The 17,605-nt window shown below is 49.3% G+C and overlaps 1 protein-coding gene across 4 annotated transcripts in view; it reads right to left on the minus strand.

Moving 5' to 3' along the window:
- The window catches only part of IGSF3 (immunoglobulin superfamily member 3), a 79,042-nt gene that overhangs the window by 28,603 nt on the left and 32,834 nt on the right, over positions 1-17,605 (minus strand). For all 4 annotated transcript variants that reach the window (XM_087827929.1, XM_087827927.1, XM_087827928.1 and 1 more), the window contains 3 exons: positions 6,078-6,455; positions 3,664-4,074; positions 837-1,226 (listed from right to left, as the gene is read on the minus strand). In XM_087827929.1, coding sequence (XP_087684055.1) covers positions 837-1,226; positions 3,664-4,074; positions 6,078-6,455 — 1,179 coding nt within the window. The remainder of the gene's footprint in view (positions 1-836; positions 1,227-3,663; positions 4,075-6,077; positions 6,456-17,605) is intronic.

Genomic DNA, 17,605 nt, shown 5'->3' on the forward strand with positions numbered 1-17,605 from the left:
AGAACAGTTTGAACAGCTGAGAAAAGGTTAATGGTTAGTTTAAAAACTTCACCATTTGTTTAAAATCAGAGCAGTATAAGTTTTTTTAATTCTCTTTTTAATAGAACTAGAGCTAGGAGAGAAACGAGATATTAATGAGAACATCCTGGGTGACTAAACACAGGCAGACAGAGTCCCCCGAGTCCCCAGCCATGACCGTGACCCACCCGGACATCGCCGGCCTCCATGGGGGCAGGGAGCCCACCTAAGGAGTCTTGGGAATCAGCTTTAAAAGTCTGTGCTCCAGGAAGATGTGAGAGATCCCAGCCACTGACTTTTAAAACCACAACTCCAACAGGGAAGAGAAAGTGAGGGAAATGCCAATCCTTCCACCCGCAAAGCCTGGATGGCAAATCCTTAAAAATGAGCTTTGAATTAAAATCCTCCTGTAAGAGACCCACCCTCTTGGGGGAGGTGTCAAGATAGGCATCTCCCCACTTCTCCTGGGGCTGAATTCCCACAAAGGAGCAAACAGCTGTCCTGAATTCCTGGTTTCCCTCCCGGCTGAGCTGGCACTGCGGGCTTTACTCAGGGCTGCTAGGGCTGGGGTCTGCGATGCTCCCTCCAGGTGCAAACAGCCCTGATGCTGCGCCTACCTGGGGGCTGCCAATGCGGGCAGGTGAGCCGGGGAAGGGGAGCGGTTAACCGGGCTTCTCCGCCAGCTTGAACCTCGAGTTCCCCCTGCCCTCCCCCCGCCCCCCAGCACAGTCTTCTCTCTCCCGACCTCTCTCAGTGATGCCAGCTGTTGGACCCGACCAGCAGGGAAGGACCAGGGAGCAGTGTGTCTCTCCACTTACTGATGGGGAGGACTATGATGGGGATATTTTTGGGACGCTTGCTCTCCTTGTCGATGAATTCCCCGGTGACTGTTTTCTCTCTCTCTGTCACACGGCAGTTGTACTTCCCGCTGTCTTCCTGGCGGAGGTGGTAGATCTTTAGCACAAAGACACCATCGTTCTCCTTGGCCACTTTCAGCTGTCCCCTGGCTTCCCGGTGGGCGAATTCGCTGTTGAGGACAGGCACAGCGTTGGGCCCCATGCTGGCGATGAGCGAGCTGTTGAAGGCCCAGGAGACGGCGAAGTAACGGTCGGGAATGTTCTGAGCCTCCAGGATGCATCGGAACTCCACCGGCTCCCCCATGGTGTACAGGCGCTTCTCCGTTTCCAGCCGGACGGTGAACTCTTTGTCTGAGGGGAAAAAAACACACGATGGAGGCTCTGGGGAGACAGCTGAGAGGACAGCCACCGGGACCCCTGTGCTGAGTCACTCCCGCACCGCAGAGGCCATCCTTCTTGGGTCGGGACCTCCTTTTTTCATACAAAATCTTTTGCGCCCAATATAGAACACGTTTGGTTGAATCAGGGGGGATTGATCAGGGATCACATGCCTTCCTCCAGAACCCCTGGCCTGCACACATGCACACGAACACCCACAGGCCACCTCGCAGGCACCTCTAAGGGGTCTCTAAGAAGAACAGCTGGAAGATACTTGGTCCACAGGTCAAGGCCAAGGGTCCACGTTACAGCATGTGGGGCTTCAGGCTCCCTTTCCCTTCTCCTCTTACCACTCGTACCTGGAACTCAACATTTCCTGATACTCAGCTTCTCTCCGCCTGCCCAGCATGTCAAACAATCTTATGCTTTTCTCCCTGCTCTCTTGTCAAACTTCAAGACTCAGCTCAAGTCACCAGGCTTGTTGGTTTTCCTGGATGTGCCTTAACACCTACCCCATCCAGGGAAACTTACAGCTGTAAGAACACTGCACATCCACCGCGTCCCCAGAGCGCCCTGCACACAACACGATTGTAGCACTTAGCACACTCCTCCTGGCCACCGACTCTGCCATCTGCAAGCACCCCGAGTGCAGGGACCGAGTGTAAATCATCCTGACTCCCCAACACTACCACCACACCTTCAGTGCTGCAGGGACCTAGTGTTTACTCAAAAGAACTATGAGAAGGCCGAGCTGGGGCTGCAACCACCGAGCCTGAACAGCACAGGCACCCAGAGTGAAGTCATCAGCTTTTATTTCATCGAGTTTTCCCCAGGCTGGCTTAGTCTGGATCCATTTGCTGGGCAAATTTGAAAACTCCTAATTCCAAATTGGTAAGATTAAAGTAAAGTAGATTAGCTGATGCAACCTAATTTAAAAGCATTAAGACTCCAAATTTGGTCCAGACTCTTGAAGCTGATATTCAAACCATCCAAGAAGGGAAAAGATAAATATGAAACAAGGTGCTTTCTGTAGACTTCTTAGTCCTGGAAGATCCAGAAGCTGCTAAGTGCTCTGGGCCCTACGGGGCAGACAAGGTGCTGCCCATTCAGAAGCCCAACCCTTCTCTTAGAAGCCCTCACATCCATTCGATGTCCCGAGAATCACTTCTGCCCTATTACCTCTACAGCTGTGCTTGACAAAACACAGACCGTGGAAAAACCACCTGGGTAGGATGCTGGAAACCCAGCTTCGGGGTCCACCCCAGGAGCCTGACTCAGGAACCTGCACTGCCAGGTAAGCCAGAAGCCCTGCTCTAGAATCACAGAACGATGAATAGACCGAGACCACCGGCCGCAGCAAGTGGGACTGGGAGGTCAGGAAACAGGTGCTGCCGGGGGGTCCCACCTGCACCTCGGGCTCCCACAGACCACATCTCTACTCACCAGGACAGCTGTAGCCTCTCACCAGAGGTCAGCAGGACACAAGGAAAGGCTCCTGGGCCACTCCCTACACCCCATTAATGACACAACGACCACCCTCAACCAAAGCGAGGGGACCCACGGCCCATGGAGAGCCGGCCCCCAGCCCAGCGGAGGCAGAAAGCAACAGCTCCCAGCTCTGACCTGGGGCAGGGCTGGATGCGGGGCCTGGGGACCACAGCGTGACACTGTGGGGGGAAAATACGAGGAGCAGGAGGATCTCAGCTCACGATGCTGCCATCACCTTGATCCAGCTCTGAACACATCACTTGGCCTCCTCAGGCAACCCCCTTTCTAGGTCTCTCCCTTGAGAAAACGTTTATGGTGGAACCCAGTGCTGTTGGGGTTGGTCTTGATGACACACCCTGTGGCTCCTCTTGGGGCCCCGCCACCAAGCCACCTCACAAGGCATCTTCTCCGCCACCTACTAAAGCATTTTGGAAATCATCAGACACCAACAAAGAAATAATATAAAAAATAACCACTGATGCCAAAATTTCTCTAGCTCAGGATTTCATACCGATGATAGAAGGCTCCTAATCTCAAATGTCTTCTACAAAGGAAACAAGATTGGTACCTGAAGCAGGTAACGTCATCAAAGGGGGCAGGCATGTGGCTAATGGGAACCCAGTCATAAGATACAAGTGCTTTCCGTGACATCTCCTGATTTTTAAACGAATTTGTACTTCAAGAAAATGTAAGACTCCATCCATGTAGGTTAAAGAACCCACGTCTGCCAGCAGGATCCAGTCTGCGCAGCTCCTCTCTGAGACTCACTTGACGTGGGTCTCAGGGTCCCTGGGCCCCATCCGTCCCTCAGGCAGGACCATCTCTAACTTCCCGTGAAAACCTTGCGTATTTCAGGGGTCACTAGAGAAGCACCTGCGCACCCTCCCCGCCCAGGTGGGGGACAGGGACAGGAGAGGCTGACCTGTGGGCTGGACAGTGACCACGGTGCCCTCGGAGCGCTTCCTGGTCATGGCGTACCACGAGCCGTCGGGGTCCTGGATCCACTCGGCGGCCTCGCAGAAGAACTCGCCCTGGTCGGCGGGCTGCAGGTGGAAGAGGGTGAGGCGGAAGGTGCTGGCCCCCAGCTTGTCCAGCCGCACCTCGCCCAGGCTCTGCCGCTGCGCGTACTCGCTGCTGGAGCGCAGCATGAAGTCTCGGCTCAGGGCGATGACCTCCACGGGCTTCTCGCTGCCTCTCCGCCGGAGCCAGGCCACGGACAGGTGGCTGTGCTGGATCGTCTCCGTGGCCACCTCGCACGTGAGCTCCAGGGGGTCCTGCTCCACCTTGTGCAGGGTCTGGGGCACGGCTGTGGTCTGCAGGGAGTCTGGGATCACTGTAACACAGGGAGGGCCCGAGCGCACGGTCACAATAAAGCCGCAGAATCGTAGGCACGGGGACAAAACTGAAGCTGTCCTGCGTCAGGCGCATCATGAGAAAGCAGGGGCTTTTGCAAAAGACAACGATGCTGGGGAAAATGGAAGTCAGCAGGAAAGGAGCAAGGCTGACTATGAGATGGGTTGACTCCGTGAAAGAAGCCCTCAGCAGGAGCCTACGGGAACTGAGCAGGGCTGTCGAGGACAGGACATTGTGGACGCCATTCATTCACAGCGTCCCCAGGGGTCACAGTTGACTCAACGACACGTAACAACAAAAAGCTCCCAGCCACACAGCCTTCAACCATTGCTGCGAGGCCACGGGGAACCCAGAGGGCACAGAAAGAGGAGCTTTCTATTTGGGTTCGGGCTGCAAGTTTTTGGCAATTACTCTCACCTGCTTGGTTATTTTCATAAGACTCAGATAAAAGGTGGGTTGTGTTTTATTTTACATAATAAATGAACTCCCTGAAAATACTGTGTAAAAGCACTTTCTTTTAGGTGAAATTAGATTTTTTGTTCATTCTGGTATTGCTTCAAGATACATGAAACTGGCTTCTGACTGATCTTCAAATGGAAATTTCCTGGGACTTGGGGAGCTTTACTTCCTTGTTTCCTCCCTTCCAGCCACCACCCCATATCCCCGCAAGGGATGTCAGCAATGCACTGCTCTAGGAAGGCTATTAAAAAAAAAAAAAAAATTGGTGAATCATCATCATCTTTGATTTTTTTAATAGGTTCAATTTTCATATAATTCATGTGCCAAGTGGTCAACAATGGTAGGGAGCCACAGTGCGGGGATGACTCAAGCCAGTGAAGATTCCCCTGTGGTCCCTTGGTCAGAGTTTACCCTGGGGACTAAACGGCACCACCCTCTGACTGATGAGGACACCCCCAGTCACAGGTAGTGTTTGTTTTCTCACGGTTGGGTTCCAGGCCTCCTGTTGGGGTGCAGACTTGTCAGAAAGAAAAAGTCACCAAAGGAAGCTGCAGGTGAAGGGAGTGGGCAGATGGCAGTGTTTACCATGGGAAGGATCCACAATTCCAGTTTTTATTATCACAATTAAGCCTGGAAATTATGACTTGGGCAGAAAACCAGAAGAGCCTCGATAGTGTTGGCCCCTCACTGAGAGACCTCTCCATCGTTCAGGGCTCAGGGGGCCAGCTGGTGCACACGCCTCGCTCACGGGGCCTGGACCTACGGCCGTCAGGGCTGGGCAAGGACCTGCAGGTGCATTCACTGCCTGAGTCTGCAGCGCCCAGCATGCCAGAGCCTGTCCGAGGGCCCATTTCCGAGGTTTCACCTCTCGGCCAGCTGATGTCATACGCTTCATTGTCCCTCGTCACCTCTTCAGATCATCAACCACAAACATCCTTGCCTTATATTTTCACATCCTCTTTCACCAGCAAGAGGGCCAGTTAACCTTCCCTGAAATACTTAACATCCACTTTAGATCTTTGTTAAGTTTCAGCCTTACAAAGGAACACAAACTGTATTCATTTACGTTACTGGGTGACCTCTAAAACATCTGGAGAGATCTTATTTTAAGTTAAAATTCTACTCTAGAAGAAGTAACTAAGTGTTATGGACTGAATGTTTGTGTATATCCCCCCCAAATTCTCATGTTGAAATGTAATCCCCAGTGTAATGGTATCTGGAGAGGAGGCCTATGGGAGGTGATTAAGTCATGAGGGTGGAGCCCCCATAATTGGGATTAGGGGACCTCAGGGACCTCCCTCATTCCCTTTCCACCCCGTGAGGATACAATGAGACGTCAGCAGTCCGCACCCTGGAAGAGGGTTCCCACCAGAACTGACCCGGCTGGCACCCTGCTCTCAGAGCCGGGAGCAATAGACGCCTGTTGTTTAAGCTGCTCAGACTGTGACACTTCGTTATGGAAGCCCAAACTGGCCAAGACACTCAGGCAGCATACTGGCCACAGGAAAACAGTTCTCTCCTTACCCACGAGGTTCATCTTGGCACTGTAGCTTCCAAAGTACCGCGTGTCGGTGTTGGGCGTGTAGCACTCGTACTCCCCGGCATCCCGGGCCTGCAGATCGGTGATGTGCAGCAGGGTAGAGTTCTCCTGGATTCTCTCCACGTAGATCTTGCCGCTGCGGACGCGCTGGGTGTAGATGGCGTACGGGAAGGAAGAGTCCACGGTGCTGACGATCTGGACCTCGCGCTCTGGGGCGGAGGGCAGGTAAATGGACCACTGGAAATTCTGCTCGGACGGCGTCTGGTAGCCGCTCACGTTGCACCAGATGGTGATGTGGGAGCCCTCCGTGCGGTACAGGGGTCCCTCCTGGACGGAGACCTGACGCTGTGCCGTCACTGCACCTACGGGAGACACGCACGCGACAGGCTCACTGACTGCTCAGACCAAGATGCACAGTAGGCAGCGGTCTTCAAAGCGTTTGCTATTTGTGTAGCATGACAGGAATATAAACAGCTTCCTGGTGCTTTCGGAGGCGCCGTGCGACTTATAAATACTAATTAAAACACTCCACGGGAAAGCACTGTCCCTAACTGGCATATAGGGGGATGTGACCATGCAAGGACGTGGCTCTGTTACTTATTCAGCAGTTGACCCTTGGGGATGTCATTTAGTCCCTCTATTTGTCATTTATGTGGCATTTTAACTACGTATTATGCTGTTTATCAGGTTTTTCATAAAATGAGCAGGAAAAGTTGAATCCTTGGCACAAATTCAGATGAAAACGAGTAAAAGCAACCTTCTTGCAACCTGGCTGTCTGTGCTCAAGGGCGCCGAGCCAATATGCAAAATGACTGACTTTCAAGCAGATCCTACAAGGACAGGCTTGTGGCTTATCAACTCTTATTTTCAAAGGACCTCTTCTTCCAAACAAAACCTTCCACAGAACCCCATCTCGGCTTCAGCAGAAGCGGGGACACTGAAGAAGTGTGTGTCGGGGGGAACAAATCGACAGATCAAAGGGGTACATTAATTTACTCGATACATTCTAGTTGACAGCAATCATTTCTATATTAAAAGTCATTGAGAAGACCACTCATTAGTTATTTCCAACATGTTAAAATTTTCTGTATCACATTTTGACTATGCATTCTAGGAGAATTTGAAAAGTGTATATAGTGACATTTGAACAAATGTTCCCAGCACTCCAGACTCCCAGAAACTCTGAGAACATCGTAACTACATTTATAACATTTAGGTCTCCTTGCCTCTCAGTGTTCCTATGACTAAGCAGCCGATCTATGACTAAGCAGCCGCAGCTATGACTAAGCAGCCGAAGCTACGCCCGGCCCGCTGCTAAGAAGGCTGGAGACAGGCCAGGACCAACCTGCATCTTGCTTTAAGGGACAACTTCTCAACCTTGGACCCGCACTGGAATCTCGGGTGGAGTTGTAATAAATAACACTGCCTGGACCCCACCCGATGTAGCTGGTCTGGGGTGCAGCCTGGCGTTAGGATTTTTTAAAATTCTAACACATAGCAGGGTCCAGGCCACTTGCCTTAAGGTGTCGCTGCCTGCCCAGTGCCAGCCAGGTGCCCAAATTAAAGAACCTATGCTAATTTAAGGCTCTCAATAGCTCTAAGTTCCTCCCTTCCGCAAAGACTCTATGTTGATTTGGATCAAGAAACTTTCTCCTTCAGCGAAAGGGCACAGAAGAAAGCAGCAGAGGCCCGACATACAGTGACTGCGGTGATGCAATACGGAGCTTACTCATAGTGTATTCTATTCACAGACCTTACAAAAACTCGATCATTGGATCATGCACATTGCTCTCCTGACAGTTAAACAGTGTTAAGTGGCCTGAGTGAGCCAGGGCATCGGGGTCAAAACAACTTGTCTGAGCTGGAAGCAGGTTATAAGCAACCCTGACAAATAAATAAATACTGGATTGTACTTTTTTTTTTAATTTTATTTTTGTTTAAAATATTACAGATGTCCCTTTTTCTTGGATTATACTTTAACCAAAACATTCAGCTGCACCCGCTTAAGAAATATCTCCTTAAGTTAAGTCCCTGAAAACATTGCTGTTCTTAGGAAGTGGACCTTAACATAGAAATCAAAATTAACTTTTCTTCTCGGCAGCTTAATTCTCCTTCCACACCCCACCTGCCCATTTCCCTCTCCTGGCGCTGGCCCTGCTCTGCAGGTCCCATTCTCCTAGACACTGCTGCCTTCAAGCAGACCCCGGTCCCCAGCCCTAACCAAGGCATCCCCTGACCTCACCGCCCCTTCCATCTTCCCTCTTAGCCTAGGACAGAAGGCTTCCCTGGGTAGGGATCACTTTTTATTTTTTTAAATAACAACTTTTACTTTTGACATCCCTGAACTCTTTGAATTACTTTGCAGTAAACCCAAATGACCTTGGGTATGGTAATGCTGTTTCAGACCCAACACCAAAGTTACAATCTATGAAAGAAATAACTAATAAGCTGGACTTTATTAAAATTAAAAACTTCTGCTCAGAAAAAGATAATATCGAGAGAATTAGAAGACAAGCCACAGACTGGAAGAAAATACTTGTAAAAGACACATCTGATAGAGGACTGTTGTCCAAATATACAACGAACTCTTAAAACTCAACAATAAGAAAGCAAAACCTGACTTAAAAATGGGCCAAAGTCCTTAACAGACACCTCACCAAAGGAGATAGATACAGAGGGTTAGGGAGCCTAAGCCTATGAAAAGGTGCTCTACATCAGATGTCATCAGGGAAATGCAAATTAAAACGACAGTGAGATAGCACTCCACATCTATCAGAATGGCCAAAATCCAGAACACTGACACCACCAAATGCTGGTGAGAACATGGAGCAAGAGGAACGCTCACTCATTGCTGGTGGGAATGAAAACGGCACAGACACTATGGAAGACAGTTTCACAGTATCTTACAAAACTAAATATATTCTTCCCATACAATTCAGCAATCGTGCTCCTTGGTATTTACCCAAAGAAACTGAAATCTTCTGTCTACACAAAAATCTGCACATGGGTATTTATAGCAGCTTTATTCATATTTGCCAGAGCTTGGAAGCATCAAGATGTCCTTCAGTGGGTGAACAGATAAATAAACTGTGGCACATCCAGACAATGGAATCATTATTTAACACTAAAAAGAAATGAGCTACCAAACCATGAAAAGACACAGAGGAAACTTAGATGCACATTCCTGAGAGAGAGAGAAGCCAATCAGAAAAGGCTACGCTGCATGAGTCCAACTATGAGACATTCTAGAAAAGGCAAAGCTACGAAGACAGTAAGAAGATCAGTGGTTGCAGGGGTTGAGGAGATGAACAGGCAAAGCACAGAGGATTTTTAGGGTAGTAAAAATACTCTCGACGATATTATAACAACGGGTATGTATCATTACACATTTGTCCAAACCCGCAGAATGTACATCATCAAGAGTGAACCCTAAGGTAAACTATGGACTCTGGGTGATTATAATGGTGTCAATGTAGGTTCATCCTTTGGTTAAAAAAAAAAAAAAAGTATCACGCTCTAGTGAGTGGTGTTGATAATCAGCGAGGCTATGCATGTGCAGAGGCTGGGGATATATGGAAAATCTCTGTATCTTCCTCTGAATTTAGCAGAGCACACATTCTGCAATCAAGACTTTTTAAAAGAGCAGTTTTAGGTTTATAATAACATTGAGAAGGATTGACTGTTGTTTCAAGCCTCAAGTTTTAGGAAATTTGTTTTATAACGATATATGACTCATATAGATACCTGCAGGTCCCAAGATTAAATTAAAAAGTGTATGACACGTACATGTGTGTGCTCTTCTAGAAAAAGGCCCATAAATTTTACTGGATTCTCAAAGACATTCAAGGCCAAGAGAAAAGATTAAGAATTATTTTCTTTAGACAATAAATGGTCAGTGGGAAAGGACATGTCCTCATAGTTTTTGTTTGTTCATTGTTGTTTTTTAATCCTAACCCAAGAATATGTTTATTGATGAGAGAGAGAGAGGGGGGAGGGGGGGAGAGGGAGAGAAACATCAACATGAGAGGAACATCAATCAGTTGCCTCCTGTATGGACCCTGATGGGGTTGGACCTACAACATAGGTATGTGCCCTGACCGGGAATCAAACCAGCAACCCTCCTAGTGTTTCAAGATATTGCCTGTCCAAGCCTGCTTCCAGTTTTTCCTTTGTGCTAAGTCCTAGATGAACCTGGCTAGGGGAGATATGACTCAGGAGTTAGTGAGCAGGGAGAGGTCGCTGCTCCTGTGAGGGCCAGCTGGCTTCTCATGCATTTTTTGGAACATGCCCAGGCTCAGGGACCCACATCTCTAGGCATGGAATCCAATGTCTATGTTCAAGGTGCGTGACTGGGCATGCCAAGGTGTCAGAAGGCGCCGCCTCACCCTTCCACATCTCTTCCAGCTGGGGCCTAACAGTCACCAGAGCTCAACTGGCACCCAGTGGTTACAATCCTTCAAGGCACTTGGCTGCGCTAGAATATTTTTCATCTGTAAAATGGGAATGATGTAATGCAATACTCAAGGGTAACCCTAGAGATCGAATAACACCGTGAAAGTCGCCAAATGAGTATTTTCAAACTTCATCTTATTTCTACCAACATGAAACAGCAATCCCAAAATGGGAAAAGCCTTTGTAAGTACAAAAGCATTAAGAAGGACATTAATATTCAAATTTCAGTGAAAGATGCAAAAATGCATCTGCAGTAAAATTATGTTAAAAAAATACTGTACCTAGAAAATAACCAAAAAATAAGCAGGCATGTGTTGTTTTACAATGAAGATAAATGGCAATAATAGTTAGCATGTTAGCGTGGCTGGCACTGTCCTAACCTCCCTGCGTACATCATCTCATTTAATTCTCACAGCCACTTAATGGGGCCGATTTCATTACAGCCACATTTCCCAGCTAAGGAAATGATCTTCAAGGCTTAGTCACCTTCTCCAGGACAAAGAGCATGACTAACAGCCTTCGTCGTCTGTGGCTCACACTGAATGTGGTCGGTGAATGCCAGTGACAACCGATGATAAACCACCGGCTGGGTTTTCTTGCCAACCTGGTCCCAAAGAGGATGACGGGGCGTCTGTCAGGCCTCAAGTGAGACATGCCCACAGACCAGGCCACCAGTGCTTCCCAGAGCGGGCAGGAAGGCCGCTCCAGGGACAGGGTCTGGGGATGCCCACTTTTTAGCCTTTAGCCAAGGTTAGAATGAGAAACGGCATGAGCCAGAAAAATCTTTCTGGACCAGGGGACAGACAGACACAAAGCTGTGGGCCCTGATCAGGTCCTGGGCGCTGTTCCAAGGGCTTTACATGCATTAATTTTAATGCTCGCAGCAACCCTATGAGTTCTATACTCCAAGGGACTTCACTTTACAGCTGCAGAACCTGAGGCAAGGAGCAGGGCTGTCAATGAAGTCGGGCTGGAGACACCAGCAGGCACTGTGAAAAGCGCCTTAACAAAGAAGGGCCCACTAGAGGTCACTGTCATCACCCTCCGGGGCAGCCCAACCAACATACACACACATGGGGGAGCCACAGAGCCAGGGCGGCGCACAGCTCAGAGAGAAGCCGTCCCTGCTGAGCCCACGTGAACCCCGCCCCACAGATTCCATGCATAATAACACGGTCGTTTTAAGCCACCGAGGTTTGGAGCAATTTGTTACACGGCAAAGATAACTAACTGGGACACACACTACACTTTCAGCCAGTGCACTTTGAGTACCTGTTACATGAAGGGTACTGGGGCAGAAACTGGGAAGGAGAAATAAATAAGCCACAGTTCAATCCTAAAATAACAATCCCAAAGGAAATTCCCATAACTAATTACCATTATACGCCAGCATGTGATGGCCAGGAGGTGCAAAGGGCAAAGTTCAGACCACTCAGAAGGAGAAAGCAGGTCCAAAAAGGCTTCACAGAAGCAGTGACATCGGAATGGGGTCTTGAAGGACGTGAGGGGAAGCGCATGCCCCACGAAAACATTTCAACACGTTCCAGAACTAGCAAAATGTTCGCCAAGGTCTTCTGTCACATGACTGGAGGGCACATCAGTGCCAGGTGGGAAAGAGCAGTGATAAGGTCAGAGCCCTCCGCTGGGGCAGGGGACGTGGAGAGAGAGCCCAGCTAGGAGAGTGAGAACACAGATCGGATTTGTGTTTTTGAATCGTCACTGGGGCACGCGGAGGACAGCAGAGGGCAAGGCTGGAGCAGGCAAGCCAAATTCACAGTCAGGTGAGACAAGAGGGGGCCTGGCCTGGTTTTTAGTTCAAGGACAGAAATATCACTCATTCATTCCTTCAATCACATCCCCAGTGGAACTTAAAATAGAGCTGGTCTGAAGATGATGATTAATAAATATTAAATAATTGATGACGCCTCTAAAAAGGTGTGACTACCCGCTACAGAGCCAGCCAAGAGGACTGCAGACTCAGGGAGCTACTTCCTCCAAACTGACTTTGATCTTCGGGACACCTGCGCTGCTGAGTCACTAGCTGCCTCGCTGTCCTCTCAGGATGTTTGGTTCCCAAGCCCCAGGGCAGGATCCCTGCCTCTGAGCTGTTGCCTAATTCACTCATTACTAAAGGTTGAAGCTGCCACCTAGAGGACTACTAACCTATGACTTCAAAAATATTTTACACATTCTAGTATTTAATGAATTAGAATGTTCATTGTAAGAATTTTAATTAAAGTATTACAAGCCTTCAATCTCTTCTGACTACCAATCCTAATCCTACTCCCCCAGCATTTCCCCAGAGATTGGCACTGCTATAACTTAGGCGTACTTCGCTCCAGACTTTTTAAAAAATACGTTTCCATACAAAATTAAAACCACTGAAAATAATGCAGTATTGTTCAGCATATTTTTACATAAACATGATCATTCCAAACATGTTCCTTGGTTTTCCTCTTCAATATATATATTTTAAAATATGTCTTTATTGCCCGCCTGGGCGTGGCTCAGCGGTTGAGCATAGACCTAGGATCCAGGCGATCGGGGTTCGATTCCGGGTCAGGGCACATGCCCGGGTTGCGGGCTCGATCCCCAGTCGGGGGCGTGCAGGAGGCAGCTGATCAATGACTCTCTCATCATTGATGTTTATATCTCTATCTTCCTCTCTCTGAAATCAATAAAGACATATTAAATAAATAAAATATGTCTTTACTGATTTCAGAGAGAGGGAGGAGAGAGAAACATTGATGAGAGAGAAACATCAATTGGCTGCCTTCTGCACCCCCCCTCCCCCCCTCCCAGGGATCAAGCCCGAAACCCAGGCATGTGCCTGCCCAGGAATTGAACCGGTGACCTCCTGGTGCACAGGATGACACTCAACCAACTGAGCCACACCAGCCAGGCTCTTCTTTGACATTTTTGAGGAAATATAATTCTAGTTCTTTCCTTTTATATAGCTGTATTCCATCATAGGATTACACCACATTTTATTTATTCCCAAAATGTGGATATTTAGGTTATCTCTAATTTGTTTGCTATAACCAAACATGCCTCCTGCCTCTTGTCCTTTCCTCACCTGAATTTATACAATCCTCCAGCTGCTTCTGCCTTGACCATTTCAACCACAGGGTAGCAAGGACGTCCCTGGCTCTTTCATCCCACGACATGCTGGGCACTAGGATCAGCCTGAAGACCACACCTCCCTGCTCTTCTATTTCAGCCCCTCCTCTCCTGTCACTCACCTCTTGCCATCCCACTCCACTCCTTTCCCAGAAAAGGCAAGGATAATGCCCCCAGAATCATACCCACCCTGTCATATTCCTCGCCACCGCCAAGGATGGCATGGAAGCAGCATCTGGAAGGCAAGGCAGCCAGAGGGAGCCCTGCAGGCTGCCCTAACCCATGGTTACTGTCACCAACCCTTCTCCCAACTCCACCAGGCTTCAAGGCAGCCAACCCAATGGAAAATGCTTATAACTGAATCTAAGTGCCAGTATTTGCCTTCTATTTTCTAAAGGGAAAAAAAAAATTAAAAGATCAGATGATATGCCTGTAAATGCTCTCCCTGTAATTACCCCAGACCTACTGACCACTGTTTCCCTCCATCCGGTTTCAAACAACAGAAACGGCTCAGTGTCAGGCTGGCTCTTTTTACTACGGGGGCAGCCTTGTGGCACAGCTCCCGCGGCCAAGCCCAGTGGCCTGGGAACCACAAGCTTCGAGTTCCAGTAAAAGGACCATCCCTCAGAACCAGCCACTAGCATGCATTTCTTAACTGCTGCTGCTACTATTTTAGGCTGCATGTCTGGACCTCAGAAGCCTGTGTCTCCAGATTCTCAGTCCGGTTGAAAGGTGTCTGCTGGATTTCACAACCATCTCTTTACGGGGCTCCACCACCGTCCCCACATGAGGAGCAGAATAATTCCTCCTTCTGGAGGCTGGCAGGGTTCCATCTGTGTCCCCCTCGATGCTCTCATGGCCCCAGGAAGAGGTCAGTCTGCCCATCTTGTCTCTCAATGCCTAGGCCATGGAGACAGAGCTAGAAAATGGGGCTCCTAGGGGCCGGGGTGTGCAGGTTTAGAGTGGGTGGTCTTCAGAGGGGCATCGGAGCAGTTTCTACTCCAGCTCGCCCCCTCAGTAAGCACTCCTGGTACAAACACTAAGACTCCATCTCCCAACTCCAACTCCACTGAGGCCCCACCAGCCAGAGCCTTCTCCTCCATGTTCCCTTGACCTCCAAGGCCGCTGTGACTCTCCCGGGGGGTGGAATCACTAGACAATGAACAATTGTGTTACTATCTACAAACTCTGAGCAGAGCTGATTAGATACTTCAGAAAATGCTACTGGTGATGAGTGAGTGCGCCAATAAGTCCAGCAGGAAAGTGGCTCCAAGTGTCTACTTCTTTAAGGCCAGGAAAAGCCCTGAACACTCACATTCGGTTCTAGAGGTCCCCAGCCAGCTTCCTGTAGAAAAAGACGTGTGGCTCTGGGAGCTGGGGCTGGAGTGTGGACAGTGGGGGAAGCAGCTGGGCTGGGGGCAGAGATGACCACCTTCCTTGACCGTGACTGTCTCCACCGACATGTGGTCCAATCTCTTGGATGTCAGGGAGAAATCCCCAAGAAGCTGAGCCCCATCAACCAGCTCCACTCCAGTCTGCAGGGATGAGCTTCCTGTACTTGACCACAATTTCTGTGCTCCAGAAATTCAGCTCACATATGCCTTCGGTCAACTCCCAGTGGTGGCTCTCAGTGCAAATTCCCCAGACAGCAACCTCAATGGCTCAGCAACTCCTTTTTTAAGCAGGCCTCCAACACTGTGGACACCCCCACGCCCCACCCCACCCAGGTCCAGCCTGACTTGACCAGGTGGGCACTTGTATTCCATTACCTGGCATATAAGCACTCAGGGCAGCAGGGGGCCACTCCGTTTCAAGTGTGGGTGGCAGGCACCCTGAAATATATCTAGCACACTAATAGAGTGTCTACACTCATCTAAACACTAACAGTCAAGTGTACTGACTGCTTCTGTGATTTATAATAATTCATGGCCATTCCTTCTCTTGGCTTTGACTCTCACTGTTGGTGGGTTAGTCTCTTGCACCATGCCCGCCTCTGTGGGCAGCCCTTGGGTTGCATAATTTTCCAATTCTACTCAAGGAACATGCTTTGAGCAGGGTTGTGAACAGGTAGTGAGTGGAGGGCCCATGCTCGTTCTTACTGGGGGGCACAGACGCAGAGAGCAGAACAGTGGAGGTGGAGATGAGTTCTGTAGCACCCTAGAGAAGAGAATGGAGGACAGGGTCTGAGCCCAGCACTAGAAGACGTGTAGGCTGGGCTGGCAGACAACAGAAGCACCTGCCAACGAGAGAAGAGAGCCACACACAGGGCGAAGTGGGGGGCGTTCTAGAAGCAGGCACCTACCAAGAGAGACTCAGTTATGCAAATCATAGCCCTTCCCCACGTGGTGAAATCTTATACGGCTGTCAAAAAGCCGAGAAAAAATATGAATACCTAAAACTGTTGAAAGCATGTTACTAGGTTAAAGGGCTCTAAGAGGGTTTGAAATAATTTTTGCACAGAAAAACACCCCCACACCCCTGTATATATGTGGGAAAGTACTGGGCTAATATATAGGAAAATGCAAGAAGCAGGGTAGTAAGTGGCTGCTTTTATTTGCACTTTGTGTCTTCTAAGCATTTTGCACTCTGCATGGATTCTTTTGTAATGAGGACAAATGGTAAAAAGTCATTTCTCAGCCCAGCCGGTGTGGCTCAGCAGTCAAGCGTCAACCTAGGATCCAGGAGATGGCAGTCTGATTCCCGGTCAGGGCACATGCCGGGGTTGCGGGCTCGATCCCCAGCAGGGGACGTCCACAGGGCAGCCTATCAATGACTCATCATTGATGTTTCTTTCTCTCTCCCTCTCCTTTCCTCTCTCTGAAATCAATAAAATCATATTTTAAAAAAGTCATTTCTCAGACCACCTGCCCCTTCATACCCCCAAAAAGAAGTCAGAAAGGAGTGAATATGTGTGTGCAGATGAATCGGAGGTGATGTAAGAGAGGCGGGTGGGGGTGGCCCAGGGGTCTATAGTAGGTAGGGAGGGGGTTGATGAAACAGGGAGGGGCTGAAAGAGAAAATGATGGCAAAATCTGCTGGGGCTGGACTTGCCAGGTGTCCCCGCAGGCATGTGACGTGCCACATGGTTAATCAGCTGCCCTCTGTTTGAGCTTGGTACTGCTCAAGGGCCTGGTTGAACAGGTTTGGCCTCATCTCCTTTTTTTTTTTTTTTAAGCTGTTTAGTCGCTTTCCTAAAATTCTAATTTTCTGAGTTATTAAACTTTCAATTCCATGTTGATCCCTCCCGAGCCCTGTAATACGTCTCTTGCTTCTTTCCGCCTGATGCCTCTGCGCAGCACCGACAGACGCCCCGAGCCCTGATGAAAACGGTCCTTCCAGGGCACAAAGAAGGCACCTGAATGACAGATGGCTGCAGGGATCCTGAGAAAGAAGTTTAGACATTAACATGCAGGCTGCCAAGGTTGTGACACATGGCACAGGGCTGTTTCTAAGTCCCCGCTGAGAACAAGGGTGGGCTGTGCGCCCTCCGAGGCCCTGGAGAAAACCTTGAGGAACAGAGATTTCAGGATCTGGGCTCTAGACATTTGCTGAATGGCCGGCGAAGCTGGAAGGGTTGAAAGGCCTCTGCCCCCTGGTGGCCACCCAGCCCTATGCCGCGGGCACACCCTCCTAATTAGGGGCCAGGTGAGAAGCCCTCTGAAAGGAGACAAAAGATTCAAGGTAATGAGGTGCTTATCTTGAGATTGAGGCTTTCTCCAGTTGTCACCTGAAAAGGGAAACAAAGACTGAGAACCTGTTAAATCCCAGGCACTTAGCCAACCCTGCTCAGCACAGCACTTTCACAAGTGTCTTCTCCCCGTTACAGGTTAGAGGAGCAAACTTGTCTCAATGGCTGCAGAGCCAGCACCACAGCCCACAGTCGGACTCCCAGCTCCTTTCTCATTCATTCCACAAATACCGAGGGTGCCTGTTCTTTGCC

Source organism: Miniopterus natalensis, chromosome 19, assembly GCF_054644295.1.
Source record: "Miniopterus natalensis isolate mMinNat1 chromosome 19, mMinNat1.hap1, whole genome shotgun sequence".
Classification (NCBI taxonomy): domain Eukaryota; kingdom Metazoa; phylum Chordata; class Mammalia; order Chiroptera; family Miniopteridae; genus Miniopterus; species Miniopterus natalensis.